The sequence below is a fragment of the Callithrix jacchus genome, chromosome 15, assembly GCF_049354715.1.
Source record: "Callithrix jacchus isolate 240 chromosome 15, calJac240_pri, whole genome shotgun sequence".
NCBI lineage: Eukaryota > Metazoa > Chordata > Mammalia > Primates > Cebidae > Callithrix > Callithrix jacchus.
In genome coordinates this window covers 72,978,300-72,995,598 of record NC_133516.1, presented here as the reverse complement: position 1 = coordinate 72,995,598, position 17,299 = coordinate 72,978,300, and the positions used below count along the sequence as shown (strand labels likewise).

The 17,299-nt window shown below is 44.6% G+C and overlaps 1 protein-coding gene across 1 annotated transcript in view; it reads right to left on the bottom strand.

The window, feature by feature from the left end:
* ISY1 (ISY1 spliceosome associated protein) overlaps nucleotides 1–17,299 on the bottom strand; it is a 32,330-nt gene that overhangs the window by 3,513 nt on the left and 11,518 nt on the right. The window contains exons 6-9 of the mRNA XM_008982232.5: nucleotides 15,081–15,193; nucleotides 8,316–8,433; nucleotides 2,438–2,560; nucleotides 1,700–1,821 (exon numbers count right to left, since the gene is read on the bottom strand). Of these exons, the coding sequence (XP_008980480.1) occupies nucleotides 1,700–1,821; nucleotides 2,438–2,560; nucleotides 8,316–8,433; nucleotides 15,081–15,193 (476 nt within the window). The remainder of the gene's footprint in view (nucleotides 1–1,699; nucleotides 1,822–2,437; nucleotides 2,561–8,315; nucleotides 8,434–15,080; nucleotides 15,194–17,299) is intronic.

The window sequence follows — 17,299 nt, the reverse complement described above, 5'->3', positions numbered from 1 at the left end:
TGCTCTTTCCCATGACATCAGCTCCCCATCAGCGTCCACCCACCCTCTGCACTCCAGCCCACTGGGCTGTCCTTTGTCTCTCATACTCATCACAGGATCTCTCAGCATGCAATGAGCCCCTGCTGGAAGCCCTCTCTCCTTAACTTCTCCTCCCTTGGTTAAGTTCCCTGGATAGTCCTGATCTCAGCTGAGGGGTTAGCTCCCCAGCAGAGCATCTGCAGGCTGTCCCTGGCACCAGGCTCAACTGAGGGGCTGTCGCTCACTGTCTCTCTTACTGGACTGCCTCCCCCTGGACTATAAGCTACACACCAAGCCTCTGTACCACCATGCCCCTACACCTGGAATGGGGATGGCTCACAGGAGCCATGAATTAAACACCTGCGGACAGAATAAATGAGTATTTGTAGCTAGAGGAAATCCTCCTAAGGCATGCTGCCATCCTGATTCAGACCTGCACTGAACCCCACTGCTGGCCCAGCTGGACCTGAGCAGGAACATCAGCCCTGTTATATCCTGTGTGACACTGACTAAGTCACTAAACCTGAGTCTGCTTCTTCACCAGTAGTGGTGTCTCAGCAAGCTCCTCATGTGGAACCTCAGCCATTATCTGTGTGTGGATGATCCCCTTCCTTCTCTCAGTCCAGCAAATCAGATCCAGCTGGATATGCGCAGGCAGCGAGGACTCCAAACACAGGGCCCTGCAGAAGAGTTCTGCCTGGGAGGCAAGGATTTCAAATGCTGAGTTTTCCTTGTTTCAGACTACCTCCTTTAATGCAGTGAAATTTTGGTACTGTTTCATATAAAAAATAAAAGGTGTAGCACAGACAGATGTGTCAACATTACTTATATGTCAACATTCTTATACTTACAATATTACTTTATTATTATACTATAATAAAAACTAATAACTGTAATGAGTATTTCCTATAGATCAGAAAATATGCAAAAGGTCTGAAATTATGCAAGGATTTCCCAACCATGACCCTCTGAGAAAGTCTCTGCTCTGGGTTTGTTTCCATCTGTAAGAGGGGGATGTTAGGGCCAGGCACGGTGGCTCATGCCTATAATTCCAACACTTTGGGAGGTCAAGGCGGGCAGATCATCTGAGCTCATGAGTGTAAGACCAGCCTGGCCAATATGATGAAACCCTGCCTCTACTAAAAATATAAAAATTAGCCGGGTATGGTGGTGCTTGCCTGTAGTCCCAACTACTTGGGAGGCTGAGGCAGAAAAATCGCTTTAACCCGGGAGGCAGAGGTTGCAGTGAGCTGGGATCATGCCACTGCACTCCAGCTTGGGTGGCAGAGCAAGACTCTATCTCAAAAAAAAAAAAAGATGGGAGTGTTAGACTACAGAAGAGCTACTGGCACTCCCATGTGAATAGTAGTGATGAGGTCATGGACTAAAGCTCATGGCTTCCCCTGTGTTTATCAATCCAATTCCAGTTTATGCAGGAGGGCCTGTCTCTAAGAAGGAAAGAAGGAAGCCATGGTGTAAAGCACAGCCGACAGGGCACTCTCATGGCTGTTGCCTCCTGAAACTCTCCTGTAATCTGCTAAGTGCTTTCACAGCCATCCTGCAGGTGAGCAAGCTGGGCTGTGAACTCTGACTCTGCATTTTGGAGCCCTGCTTCCTCCCTGCCATACTTCATGGTTTGGAGCAGATGGCAGTGAGTGCCAGAGGGCACCAACCCCCGTACCTCCTCCTCGGTGACTGCATAGATGTTGATTTCTTCCTCCTCTTCTTCCTCCTCTTCCTTTTCTCCTCTTGCCAGTCGAGCCTCTCTCTCTGCTTTCCACTTTTCCACTAAGTCAACTCTGACTAATGACAAGAGAGGGTAGGTGCTACTTATTCCAGTCTCTAAATGAGCTTTCAACACTATACAGGGAAAGGCCAAGATGTCCCCTCTAGAAAGGGACATGCTTCATTCTGCCCCATGGGTGGAAATGGATGTGAGCTATGGTAGTCCTAAAATAGCTCTGGCTTTCAGTGCCACAAAGCAGCTTTTTAGGGAACATTCACAATTCCACCCCAGTTCCACAACCTGAGTGGCTTCCCAACACACCCACATGAAAACAGAGGAGGCAGGGGCAGAGTATGCTAGAAAGCAGCTCCAGCTCCAGACCACTTGCTTCAAAAGTCCTGGCTCAATGTATCACATGGGCACTGGTATTAGCATGAATCCAGATGGTGACCTCCTGGCAGACAGGGACCAGTCAGACTTGGCTCTTGTGGCTTCCCCAACCTGCCACCTCTGGTCCACACAGCCTTGACTGCCTCTCAGGGGTCAGGGAATTAGCAGACCATCATGTCTAAAGACCATTAGCAACAAAGAAAACTCCCTTCTGGCATAAAACACTATTGAAATTCCTGTTTTCAAAGGAGACAACAGAAAACAGATGCCATCTATTATGAAATGAAATGCTCAGAGACCTACGTTTCTTTTCATATTCCTGTTCCAAAGGCACAATAACACCATCGTCTTCATCTAGGTAACCATAGTACTCAAAATCGATTGCCTTCATGAGCTCAGCACGTGTCTTTCTGGGAGGAGGAAGAGCTGTAAGAAACAGAAACATAGTTGGGTTCCTAAGTCACAATCACACTCCAGTGAAGCTGTTTCCTGATACAAGGCTACACAGCCCGGTGACAGGTATGTTCATGAAAATACCATGGATAGGTACTTTTCTATACTATTAATGGGATTATATAAGTGGTAGAACCCTTTTAAAATCAGTACTTTGATCTATTAGTCCATTTAAAAGCAATCTATCTGGCTGGGTGCAGTGGCTCACGCCTATAATTCCAGCACTTTGGGAGGCTGAGGCAGGTGGATCACCTGAGGTCAGGAGTTCAAGACTAGCCTGGCCAACCTGGTGAAACCCCATCTCTACGAAAAATACAAAAGTTAGCTGGACATGGTGGTGGGTACCTGTAATCCCAGCTACTCAGGAGGCTGAAGCAGGAGCTTGAACCTGGGAAGCAGAGATTGCAGTGAGCCGATATTGCGCCATTACACTTCAGCCTAGGTGACAGAGCAACACTCCGTCTCAAAAAAATTAAAAAAAAAAAAGAAAGAAATCACCAGGTGCAGTGGCACGTGCCTGTAGTCCCAGCTACTCAGGAGGCTGAGGAGGGAAGATCACTTGAGCCCAGGAGTTCTGGGCTGTAGTGCGCTATGACGATCAGGTGTCCGCACTAAGTTCAGCATCAATATGGTGACCTCCTGGGAGTGGGGGACCACCAGGTTGCCTAAGGAGGGGTGAACCGACCCAAGTTGGAAACGGAGCAGGTCAAAACTCCTGTGCTGATCAGTAGTGGGATTGCGCCTGTGAAGAGCCACTGCACTCCAGCCTGGGCAACATAGTGAGACCCTGTCTCTAAAAAAAAAAAAAAAAAAAGAAACCTACCTAATTAAACAACAAAATCAAATACAAGACAGCAAAAAGCTTCACAGACAGAAATATGCATCACAGTATTATTTATATAATATAATAGAGAAAACTTGGGAATAACCTAGGATTGTAAATTGCAGAATGTGTATGGGATGGGAAATCCTGCAGCCCCTATAATGCTATTTCACAAAGTATTTTGGTAACACAGGAACTGTCATATGTTTAATGAAAAAGCATGACAGGAAACATAAGTAAATAAAAAAGACAAAAGGAATTATAAGCAAACAAAAAAGATACATGAGAAAGTCCTAAAGAAGATACCTTCAGACTAGGACTACTATCCAGAATATTTAAGTAATTCTTTTTTTTTTTTTTGAGACGGAGTTTTGCTGTTGTTACCCAGACTGGAGTGTAATGGCACGATCTCAGCTCACCGCAACCTCCGCCTCCTGGGTTCAAGCAATTCTCCTGCCTCAGCCTCCCGAGTAGCTGGGACTACAGGCGCGCACTACCATACCCAGCTAATTTTTGTATCTTTAGTAGAGACGAGGTTTCACCATGTTGACCAGGATGGTCTCGATCTCTTGACCTCGTGATCCACCTGCCTCGGCCTTCCAAAGTGCTGGGAATATAGGCATGAGCCACCGCGCCCGGCCTCATTTTTTTTTTAAGACAGAATTTCACTCTTATCGTCCAGGCTGGAGTGCAATAGCACAATCTTGGCTCACTACAACTTCTGCCTTCTTGGTTCAAGTGATTCTCCTGCCTCAGCCTCCCGAGTAGGTGGCATTACAGGCACCTGCCACCATACCCAGCTAATTTTTGTATTTTTAGTAGAAATGGGGTTTCACCATGTTGGCCAGGCTGGTCTTGAACTCCTGACGTTGGGTAATCTGCCCACTTTGGCCTCTCAAAGTGCTGGGATTACACGTGTGAGCCACCATGCTGGGCCAAGTAATTCTTAAAAATCAAAAAGAAAATGACAACCAACCAGATTGGTCAAAGAACAAAAGCTAATGGTATCTAACAGTCACCTGGGATGCTTGTCAAAAGTGCAGATTTCAGGCCAGGCTCAGTGGCTCATGCCTGTAATCCCAGTATTTTGAGAGGCCAAGGCTGGCAGGCAGATCACCTGAGGTGAGGAGTTCAAGACCAGCCTGGCCAACACGGAAAACCCTGTCTCTACTAAAAATATGAAAATTAGCCAGGCACGGTGGCAGACGCCTGTAATCCCAAGCTACTCAAGAGGCTGAGGCAGGAGAATCACTTGAATCTGGGAGGCAGAGCCTGGAGTGAGGCAAGATCACGCCACTGCACTCCAGGTGCCACTGCACTCCAGCTGGGCGGCAGAGTGAGAGTCCAATTCAAAAGAAAAAAATTTAAAAAAAAAAGAAAAAAAAAAACTGGAAAATAAAAGTCTGCAATGGACTTTTATGTTATGTCAGGTATGGTTAATTCATACGGTGATACTCTAATCCTTCACACCCAGTAACAGAGTTCTAAGTACATGTGGAAGGATACCAATGGCTATCACAACACAACAGTTATGGGAGAGCCACTGTCATTTGGCAGGCCTCTATCTATCATCCCACTGTTGGTAACAGCAACTCTGTCCACCCTTCTGCTACTCTTGGGCCATGTCATGTAAGTGGCGGTCACCATGCTCGCTGGAACCAGGAGAGAGTGAAGGTTGAAGCCTGGCTGGCTCAGAGTACTGCATTCCTCCTGGCTACAGGGGTGGCATATGGATGGAATTATAACCCAATCAAAACCAACTACACTCAGTTCTGGGAATTTTGCTTGAGCTGCTTGGGAGAAAAATCTGTTGCTGAAAGAACAAGATGTAAGTGGATGACAGATTGTCACGAGTGGAAAGCTAGGCAGAGTAAGAAGCTCACACAGTGGAAGCCAAAACTGCAACACAGAAATGTGAGCCAGATTCAGCCATGCCTGAAGGCAGACTATCCTGGGATTTCCTTGGAGTTAAGTCACCTGTCACTTATACTGATGAAATACGCATATAACTGCCTGGAAATGGGACTGGAAGACGGCTGAGTGCAGGGTTTCAGGCTGGTAATCCCAGTGCTTTGGGAGGCTGAGGCAGGAAGACTGCTTGAGGCAAGGGGTTCAAAATTAGGGAACACAGTGAGACTCCCATCTCTACAGAAATTTTTAAAAATTAGTCAGGGGTGGTGACACCTGCCTGTGCTCCTAGCTACTCAAGAGGCTGAGGGAGAAGGATGCCTCGGACCCCGGAGTTCAAGGCTGCAATGAGTATGATTGTACCACTGTACTCCATAGCCTGGGTGACAGAACAAGGTCCTGTCTCTGAAAAAAAAAAATTTTTTTTTAAGGCCCCGGAAAGGGAACATACCAAACAGATAATAATGGTTATCAGTTACCTCTGGGAGTGAGGGGCACTAGGATGAGGGTAGAGGAAAGAGGACTTTAACTTTGTACTATATTTGAATTATACTCAGTAAAATTCACTTAAGCATTTTCTTTCTTTCGTTCTTTTTTTATTTTTTTGAGATGGATTTTCGCTCTTGTTGTCCAGGCTGGAGTGCAATGGTGGCACAATCTTGGCTCACTACAACCTCCGCCTCCCCGATTCAAGTGATTCTCCTGCCGCAGCCTCCCCGTAGCTGGAATTATAGACATGTGCCCCCATACCTGGCTAATTTTGTATTTTTAGTAAAGATGGATTTATTTATTTATTTTTTGAGACGGAGTTTCACTCTTGTTACCCAGGCTGGAGTGCAATGGCACGATCTTGGCTCACCGCAACCTCCACCTTCTAGGTTCAAGCAATCCTCCTGCCTCAGCCTCCTGAGTAGCTGGGGCTACAGGCATGTGCCACCATGCCCAGCTAATTTTTGTATTTGTAGTAGAGACAGGGTTTCACCTTGTTTGACCAGGATGGTCTCGATCTCTTGGCCTCGTGATCCACCTGCCTCAGCCTCCCAAAGTGCTGGGATTACAGGCGTGAGCCACCGTGCCCGGCCTTAAAGATGGATTTATTCATGTTGGTCAGGCTGGTTTCAAACTTCCAACCTCAGGTGATTTGCCCACCTCAGTCTCCCAAAGTGCTGGGACTACAGGCGTAAGGCATCATGCCTGGCCAGCATTTTCTTTTTAAAACAAAAATCCTAGGAAAGGTATGGTGGCTCATGCCTATGATCCCAGCACTTTGGGAGGCTGTGGTGGATGGATCACCTGAGGTCAGGACTTCAACACCAGCCTGACCAATATGATGAAACCCCATCTCTACTAAAAATACAAAAATTACCCAGACATAGTGGCATGCACTTGTGATCCCAGCTACTCGGGAGGCTGAGATACGAGAATTGCTTGAACCTGGGAGACAGAGGTTGCAGTGAGCCGGGATCACACCATTGCACTCCAGCCTGGGCAACACAGCAAGACTCTGTATCAAAAAATAAATAAAAAAAGAAACTGGAGGGAACAATGCCCCAATGTAATAACAATCATCACATATGAGGTGTAAAAATGTGGGGTTTTTTTTGATCTTCTGCATTTTATAACTTCCCTGTAATAAAAATATATTGCTTAATAATTAATGGCACAATATTTAAACTCTGAATTTTTTTTTTTTTGAGACGGAGTTTCGTTCTTGTTACCCAGGCTGGAGTGCAATGGCGCGATCTCGGCTCACCGCAACCTCCGCCTCCTGGGTTCAGGCAATTCTCCTGCCTCAGCCTCCCGAGTAGCTGGGATTACAGGCACGCGCCACCATGCCCAGCTAATTTTTAGTATCTTTAGTAGAGACGGGGTTTCACTATTTTGACCAGGATGGTCTCGATCTCTTGACCTCGTGATCCACCTGCCTCGGCCTCCCAAAGTGCTGGGATTATAGGCTTGAGCCACCGCGCCCAGCCATCTCTGAATTATTTTTAAGTGACGATAGTGACCTATGCAAAACCGCTTTGAAATAATGAATTTTAAAATAAGCAGGGTTTAATAAAAGTAGAACTATATTTTTAAAAAAAAATAGAAAACCAACCAGAAGGAGATATAACAAAACGCTCATAGTGGTGAGAATACTGGCATCATTCTTCTCTGCTCCTCATACTTTTTTCTATGAAATGTTTAGACTGCCATTCTAAAAGACAAAATTAAAATAGACTAAAATTCTAGATTAATAGTTCCAAATTATATTCTGGAGGTTTGGCTGAAGCTTCCTGTGTCCATGACAGGAAGAGAGAGGAGAGGTGGGGTGCGCTACTTGGATTCACACAAAGCAGCTTCACTTTTCTCCACTTTTACATGTTAGGGTTAGGCCTAAGATTTTATCTGTTCTTTACTTATCATTTCTTCAACTAGTAAGTAACTGAAACATAAACGTGATTCAATGAACTTCAGAGCCTGCCCCAATCATTCCAGGTAACTTCGAATAGGGAAACTCCTTCTCCAGACTGACAGATTAGCACCTGTCAAAGGCAGAATCCTGCACCAAACATCCTGGGCGTACTTTCCAGTCCTAGTTGTATGGCATGGGCCTATGATTCCATCCCGATGCTTAAAAGTTCTCAGTTGAGTGGGGCAGGCATGGGAAAAAAAAATTCTCAGTTAAGGAAGACCAAGGTGGGTGGATCACAAGGTCAGGAGATCGAGACCATTCTGGCCAGCATGGTGAAACCCCATCTCTACTAAAATACAAAAAGTTAGCAGGGCGTGGTGGTGTCCCCCTGTAGTCCCAGCTACTCGGGAGGCTGAGGCAGGGAAATCGCTTGAACCTGGGAGGCAGAGGTTGTAGTAAGCTGAGATCATGCCACTGCACTCCAGCCTGGTGACAGAGTAAGACTCTGTCTCAAAAAAAAAAAAAAAAAACTTAGCATACAGTGTATCTATTTATGATTATTACCAACAAAAGGCTAAAACTGTCAAAAACTTACTTACGTTCTTTTTCAAACAGCTCTCTAACACCAGGCAAATCTTTCGCTGCTCCAAAGTACTTGTAACCTCGGTTTCCTGGGACTTCTTTTCCTTCATGATCCAGCATTTTAGGGCCAACTTTCTTAGTGGGAAGAAAAAAAGGGAAAATGGATCTGATCTTTATTTTTTAATTTTTTATTTTTTGAGACAGAGTCTTGCTCTTGCCCAGATACAGTGGCGCAATCTTGGCTCACTGCAACCTCTGCCTCCTGGTTTCAAGCGCGTCTCCTGCCTCAGCCTCCCAAGTAGCTGGGATTACAGGCACGTGCCACCATGCCCAGCTAATTTTTGTATTTTTAGTAGAAATGGTTTCACCATGTTGGTCAGGCTGGTCTCAAACTCCTGACCTCGTGATCCACCCGCCTCGGCCTCCAAAAGTGCTAGGATTATAGGTGTGAGCCACCACACCTGGCAGATCTGATCTTTAAAACCCACTATTTCCATGTTTGCAATTATGTGTTAAGATAATAGCCAGATGCAGTGGCTCACACCTGTAACACTAGCACTTTGGGAGGTCAAGCTAGGTGGATCACTTCAGCTTAGGAGTTCAACCTCATCTCTACAAAAAACACAAAAATTAGCCAGGGGTGGTGACGTGCTCCTGTAGTCCCAGCTACCTGGGAGGCTGAGGCAGGAGGATCCAGGAGGTCGAGGCTGCAGTGAGCTGAGATTGTGCCACTGCACTACAGCCTGCATAATAGAGTGGGACACTGTCTCAAAAATAAAAAACAAGAACCTAGGTGCTGTGGCTCGGGTCTGTATCAGCATGTTGGGAGGCCAAAGAAGCAGGCTCATTTGAGTCCAAGAGTTCAAATCCAGCAACACAGAGAGACACCATCTCTTAAAAAAAAAAAGAAAGAAAGAAAAACTTAGCCACGCATGGAGACACATGCCTGTAGTCCCGGCTACTTGGGAGAAGGCTGAGGGGGAATGATTACTTGAGCCCAGGAGGTTGAGGCTGTAGTAAGCCAAGATCACGCCACTGCACTCCAGCCTGGGCAACAGAGCAAGACACTGCCTCCAAAAAAAAAAAAAAATCAACCTAAATATCTAACAAGAAAAGTAGGAGGATGATCAAAGTAAATTATATTCATTGATGGAATGCTTATGGGGTTGGGCATGGTGGCTCTTGCCTCTAATCCTAGCACTCTGGGAGGCTAAGGTGGGCAGATCACCTGAGGTCAGGAGTTCAAGACAGCCTGGCCAACATGGTAAAACCCTGTCTCTAATAAATACAAAAAAATTAGCTGGGTTCGGTAGTACACACCTGTAATCCTAGCTACTTGGGAGGCTGAGGTAGGAAGAATTGCTTGAACCTGGGAGGTGGAGGTTGCAGTGAGGCAAGATCGTGCGATTGCACTCCAGCCTGGGCAGCAGTGAGACTCTGTCTCAAAAATAAAATAAAGAGCCAGGAGCGGTGGCTCATGCCTGTAATCCCAACATTTTGGGAGGCCAAGGTGGGCGGGCCACCTGAGGTCATGAGTTAGAAACCAGTCTGGCCAACATGGCGAAACCCCGTCTCTACTAAAACTACAAAAATTAGCCAAGTGCAGTGGCGGGCGCCTATAATCCCAGCTTCTTGGGAAGCTGAGGCAGAAAAATCGCTTGATCCTGGGAGGTGGAGGTTGCAGTGAGCTGAGATTGTGCCACTGCACTCCAGCCTGGGTGACAGAGCAAGACTCCATCTCAAAAAATAAAAAAATTTAAAAATAAAATAAGTAACATTTATGGGCTGGGAACGGTGGCTCACACCTGTAATCCCAGCACTCTGGGAGACCAAATGGGAAGATCGCTTGAGGCCAGGAGTTCAAGACCAGCCTGGGCAACGTGGTGAAACGCTGTCTCTACAAAAAAACATAAAACTTAACTGGGCATGGCGACACATGCCTATCATGCCACTGCATCCCAGCCTAAGTGACAGAGCAAGACCCTGTCTCCAAAAAAATAAAATAAAATAAAAATAAAGGCCTTCAGCCTGGAAAGCTGTCAGTCCCCAAGGCTCTCAGCTCAATAGGCTGTTGGCTCTAAAAAAAAATAAAATAAAAAAACACTTAGGATGTTAAGTGACAAAAGCTTTAAAAATACTACAAACAACCTAAATGACAATCAGTAGAAAACAAATGAAATACATCCAGAAGATACAACTATATCTGTTAAAAACTGATGATTTGACAACTACATGTAGTATGTGACCCTGGACCAGGTCCTGTACTGCAGGGGAAATGCTACCAAGGACATTATTGGGAAAATTGATGAAATGACAATGTGAATTAAATTACTGTAGCCAGGTTAAATTTCTTAAGACTTGATAGCTCCACCATGGTTATATGAGAATATTCTTCTAAAAAAAAAAGAGAATATTCTTCTTGTTAGGAAATACACATATATTAAAGGGTAAAGAAGCATGATGTATTTAAACCTACCTTTCAAATGATTCACAAAAATTAAATATCAAGGTACACAAAGAAAATAAAGCAAACACGAGCAAAATATTAAATACTGGTAAATCTGTATAAAGGGTATATAAGAGTTCTCTGTACTATTTCTGCAATGTTTTGTGAGTTAAAAAACATTTTTGGACCGGGCACGGTGGCTCACACCTATAATCCCAGCACTTTGGGAGGCCAAGGCGGGTGGATCACGAGGTCAAGAGATTGAGACCATCCTGGTCAACATGGTGAAACCCCGTCTCTACTAAAAACACAAAAAATTAGCTGGGCATGGTGGCGCGCACCTGTAGTCCCAGCTACTCGGGAGGTTGAGGCAGGAGAATTGCCTGAACCCAGGAGGCGGAGGTTGCGGTGAGGCGAGATCGCGCCATTGCACTCTTGCCTGGGTAACAAGAGCGAAACTCCGTCTCGGAAAAAAAAAAAAAAATTTTTGGCCGGGCGCAGTGGTTCACCCCTGTAAATCCCAGAGGCTGAGGTGGGAAAATCATGAGGTTAGGAGATTGAGACCATCCTGGCCAACATCGTGAAACTCCATACAATTTGGCTGGGCATGTGGCTCACGTCTGTAATTCCCAGCACTTTGGGAGACTGAGGAAGGAGAACTGGTTGAGTCCAGGAGCTCAAGACCAGCTTGGGCAACATAATGGGACACTATTTCTACAAGAAATTTATAAATTAGCTGGGCATGGCCAGGTGTGGTGACTCACATCTGTAATCCCAACACTTTGGGAGGCCAAGGCAGGCAGATCACCTGAGGTCAGGAGTTCAAGACCAGCCAGGTCAACATGGTGAAACCTGTCTCTACTAAAAATACAAAAATTAGCTAGGCATGGTGGCAGGCACCTGTAATCCCAGCTACTCTGGAGGCTGAGGCACAAGAATCACTTGAACCCCAGAGGCAGAGGTTGTAGTGAGCCAGAATCACACCATTGCACACCAGCCTGGGCAACAGAGTGAGACTCTGTCTCAAAAAAAAAAAAATTAGCTGGGCATGGTGGCACACACCTGTCGTCTCAGCTCCTCAGGAGGCTGAGGTAAGAGGATCACTTGCACTTGGAGTCAAGGCTGCAGTGAGCCATGATCATGCCACTGCACTCCAGCCTGGGGTGACCGAGTAAGAATCTGTCACAAAAACTAAGAGGCTGAGGTGGGTGGATCACCTGAGGTCAGGAGTTTGAGACCAGCCTGGCCAACATGGTGAAACCCCCTCTCTACTAAAATATAAAAATTAGCCAGGGCTGAGCGCGGTGGCTCACACCTGTAATCCAAGCACTTTGGAGGCCAAGGTGGGCGGATCACCTGAGATCGGGAGTTCAAGACCTGCCTGACCAACATGGTGAAACCCTGTCTTTAAATTAAAAAAATAATAATAATAATTAGCCAGAAGTGGTGGTACACACTTGTAATCCCAGCTGCTTAGGAGGCTGAGGAACAAGAATCGCCTGAATCCAGGAGGCAGAGGTTGCAGTGAGCCAAGATCGTACCACTGCACTTCAGCCTAAGTGATGGAATGAGACTCTGTCTCAAAGAAACAAACTAAAGTAGAATAAAATAAAACAATTTAATATACATATCTACCTTAATATATGGTAATTTATTGACATAAAACTGTATTCCTGATACACTATTAAGAGGATAAAGCATGTAGTTAGAATATTAATGAACTCCTATAAAAGTAAACATACATATTTTGAGAACAAATTCTAGAAAGATAAATAGAAAATGTTAATTAGAGTCATTTTGGGGACTAGGAAAATATGTATTATATATTTTATATATAATTTATATAAAATATATAATACATCTATAATGTATATGCTAATGTATTTTTTTATAATTTTTGTATATTTTCTTTTCTCTGCACAAAAATATGTACTGTTTATACAATCAAAGTTACTGTTTTGAAAAGAAAAACAAAACCTAGAACCAAAATTGTACATACAGTGAGTGTAGTTTCAATTATGGCATTCATACAAAAACAATGGAAAAAAAAAGATTAAAAAAAAAACAATGGAAGAGCATATTCAAGTGGGTGCACTTAGGTAATGGGATTGTGACTGAGTGCTGTTCTGCTTCTTTGTACTTTTCTGAACTTAGTGATAACATATTACTTTTGAATGCAGAAAATAAAAATGAAATTAATAAGCATTAAAAATCTCTGGAAGGAAATATAGAAAAACATTAACTGTTGAATTTGGGTGGTGGAACTTAACCTTTCAAACATTAATTAATATGTCCGATGCCACTTTCGTAGGTGGATTAATGACCTCCTTTTAAGCAGCTTCCCAGGTAAAATAAAATCTCCACTACAGAACTGCTGAAAAGGTGAGGCAAGTGCTCACTTTGGCGGGACATACACTAAAATCGGAATGATTTAGTCAAGATTGGCATGTAAAAATGCCAATTTAGTGAAGATTGGAATTTAGAGAAGATTGGCATGTAAAAATAAAAAACAACAAAAATAAAACAAATGAAAAGAAGAAAAGAAGTTAGGCAAGATGCCCAAGAAAAGGCTCCTAGCGCAGTGCCTGGACACAAGAGGTGCTGCAGAAATGAGAGTGCCTTTCCTCTTCTGCAGTGGGAAGAGGATGAATGCTCCATCTGTATGTACTAGAGTGAGAATTATGGTTATGTGTTAAGACTTTCTCAAGGGTGAAAAGATCAACAAGTAGAAAAACTGCATGTTTCTTACACAACACGTTATAGTCCACTGATTAAATACTACTGTTTCCAGTGATCTGAGGTAGGTCTCATCACAAAAGTGTGAATGAATTAGGCTCTGGGGCAGGAATTTTCAAAGCCAAGACCCATTAGTGCGTCATGAAATCAGTTAACCAAGTCACAAATATTAATTTTTTAAAAACCAAAACAGAACAAAATAAAAAATATCAAAGTATACCATACTTAGTGTTTTTTTCAGCACCTTTCTGTGTGTGCTGGGTTGTGATTGTGTGTGTGTGTATTTTACCAATGAGCCATGTTCCTAAAAGTTTGAAAGATAGGGTTCTGAAGTATTACATTTATACAAGTCCAAAAAAAGGACAAAATGGAGTGTCTCTAAGGCCCCCTCAGATAACAAAGCCAACAAATGGCTGTCTCCAGTTTCTAAGGCGCTCAAAGAATGTGAGGAACCATGGTCTTTTTTTCTTTTTTTTGAGACAGGGTCTTGCTCTGTCACCCAAGTGGCATGATCACAGCTCACTGCAGCCTCCACCTCCCAGGCTCAAGCAATCCTCCCACCTCATCCTTTTGAGCAACTGGGACTATAAGCATGTGCTACCCATGCCTAGCTAATTTAAAAAAAAATTTTTTTTTTTTTTGAGACGGAGTTTCGCTCTTGTTATCCAGGCTGGAGTGCAATGGCGCGATCTCAGCTCACCACAACCTCCGCCTCCTAGGTTCAGGCAATTCTGCCTCAGCCTCCTGAGTAGCTGGGATTACAGGCACCCGTCACCATGCCCAGCTAATTTTTTGTATTTTTAGTAGAGACGGGGTTTCACCATGTTGACCACGATGGTCTCAATCTCTTGACCTCGTGATCCACCCGCCTCAGCCTCCCAAAGTGCTGGGATTTCAGGCATGAGCCACCACGCCCAGCCGATTTTTAAATATTTTATAGATTCAGGGTCCCACAGTGTTGCCCAGGCTGGTCTCAAACTCCTGTGCTCAAGAGCTCCTCCTGACTTAGCCTCCCAAAGTATTAGGATTACAGGCATGAGCCACTGCTCCCAGTGAAGAACCATAGTCATTTTTTTTTTCTTTGAGACAGAGTCTTACTACATTGCCCAGGCTGGAATGCAGTGGTGACCTTGGCTCACTGCAACCTCTGTCTTCCAGGTTCAAGTGGTTCTCCTGCCTCAGCCTCCCAAGTAGCTGGGATTACAGGTACATGCCACGACACACAGTTAAATTTTGTATTTTTAGAAGAGGCTTCTGCCATATTGGCCAGGTTGGTCTTGAACTCCTGACCTCAAGTGACCTGCCTGCCTCAGCCTCCCAAAATGCTGGGATTATAGGAGTGAGCTACCGCCCCTGGCCTCATGGTCATTTTAAACACGAGGCCCAGAGATGAAGCAGCTTCTACAAGGGCTTCTGGCTGGTGCATACAGCTGCCCTCTCTGCTCTGATGCATATGCTGTGGAGTCTTCCAGCATCATCATCTTACCCAACCTGTTCATAGGTTTCCTGAATCAAGGGACTACTATGACAGGAATAGGCTGGGAACTGCTAGGGCTAGAAAACTAGATGAGATTCACCACTGGGGCTGCCATGTACTCACTCCGTAATCAGGACCCCCCAGCTCCTTTATCCGGACCTCCCAGTGTCCTTTCTCCCGCAGCAACTTGTTAATTTCATCATTCAGGTCACGAATTCGAAATTCACCTAAACCAGCTAGAAAACAAAAAGGTTAACAACATCATTCCATAAAAATGAATGTCAACACCTCCAACACGTACACTCCGTATCATTCCCTTAAAATAAATGTCAACACCTACAAAGGCATACTACATAAAAATACTCATCTAAATTGATAAGAAAAACCACCCGAATAAATAAAAGGACAAGAATTATAAAGAGTTCCCACTAGCATAACAAGAAAAAAAAAATCCTTGAAAATAACTTCATCCTCATTAGCAATTAAAAAATATAAACAACCCTGAAATGACCCGGCAGTTATATTTATACAACTACTAAAATAACAAGCTCCTAAGAGGGAGGGGAGGCAGCATCCAAGGTCAGCAAAGACGCAATGAGGCTGGGATGGGCACCCAGGGCTGGCAGCATTCCATGATGATTTAGCCTTTTTAGGAAAGCAATGTATTGCTATATGGGAAAATTTTTTTAGCAAGGACTACAGGCCTGAGAATTAAGCCTAAGGGACTAATTGAAAGGGATGTGCACAAATTTCGCTGTGGTGGAACTGGGGCATCACACCATGGAGGAGGGAAAATGGTTAACAAACCTTAATACATTGAAATGAAATATCATATGGCTGTTGGAAGGGACAATTTGCACACAGTGGAGATACAGCAAGGCCTTTATGAAGTAATGTTGGATGTGCCCAGCAAGGAGGGAAAAAAATAAAAAAAGAAGTAATGTTAGATGACAACAGCAAGTCCAGAAGGGCTCTTAAATCTGGATTACAGCTGAGACTGATGCTCTAGCAGATGGGCACGAGAGTACCTCTAGGGCTGATGGATATTGCTTGTGGAGGTGGTTGCTTACGTGAGTATACAAATCTGCTGCAACTCATCCAACTCTACATTAAAAACAAGTGAATTTTATTGTATGGAATTCTTGCCTGGATAAAGTCCATTTAAAAAAAAAAAAAGTCAAAGAGGTGAGGTGTGGTGGCTCACCCCTGTAATCCCAGCACTTTGGGAAGCCAAGGTGGGCAGATCATTTAAGCTCAGGAGTTCAAGACCAGCCTGAGCAACGTGGTGAAATCCCATCTCCACCAAAAATATTTAAAATTAACTGGGTGTGGTGGCACATGCCTGTGGTTCCAGCTACTTGAGAGGCTTAGGTGAGAGATTCACTTGAGCCCTGGAGGCAGAGGCTGCAGTGAGCTGTGATTGCACCACTGTACTCCAGCCTGGGTGACCGAGTGAGAAAAAAAAAAAAGTCAAGTAAAAAGAATACATTATAACTAGGTGCGATGGCTCATGCCTATAATCCCAGCATTTGGGGAGGCTGAGGAGGGAAGATCACTTGAGGTCAGGAGTTCAGGACCAGCCTTGGCTAACATGGGGAGACCCTGTCTCTACTAAAAATACAAAAATTAGCCAGGAGTGGTGGCGCACACTTGTAATTCCAGCTACTTGGGAAGCTGAGTCAGAATTGCTTGAGCCCAGGAGGCAGAGGTTGCAATGAGCCGAGATTGCACCACTGCACTCCAGCCTGGGCAATTAGAGCAAGATTCTGTCTCAAAAAAAAAAAAAAATTTTTTTTACAACCTCCCACTCCCATGTTCTGTTCTGTTAAGAAGGAAAAAGACAGCAAGACAGCCGAGCGCAGTGGCTGCTGCCTGTAATCCCAGCACTTTGGGAGGCCAAAGCAGGCGGATCATGAGGTCAGAAGTTTGAGACCAGCCTGGCCAATATGGTGAAACCCCATCTCTACTAAAATACAAAAATTAGCCAGGCATAGTGGCATGCGCCTGTAAGTCCCAGCTACTCCAGAGGCTGAGGCAGGAGAATCACTTGAGCCCAGAAGGCAGAGGTTGCAATGAGCTGTGATCACACCGTTGCAATGAGCTGTGATCACACCATTGCACTCCAGCCTGGGTGACAGAGGGAGACTCCGTCTCAAAAAAAAAAAAAAGAAGAAAAAGAAGAAGGAAAAAAACTTGCCACTACCACAATGGTAAGACTTTCCAGTGCTAAAGACACAGAGAACTCAAGGCAGTCAATCCTCTGAGGGCCTCAACCAACACCAAGTGAGGGCTTCTGGCATCCTCTCCCAAAGCCAAGGCATCTTGAAGAAAACAAGAATCAC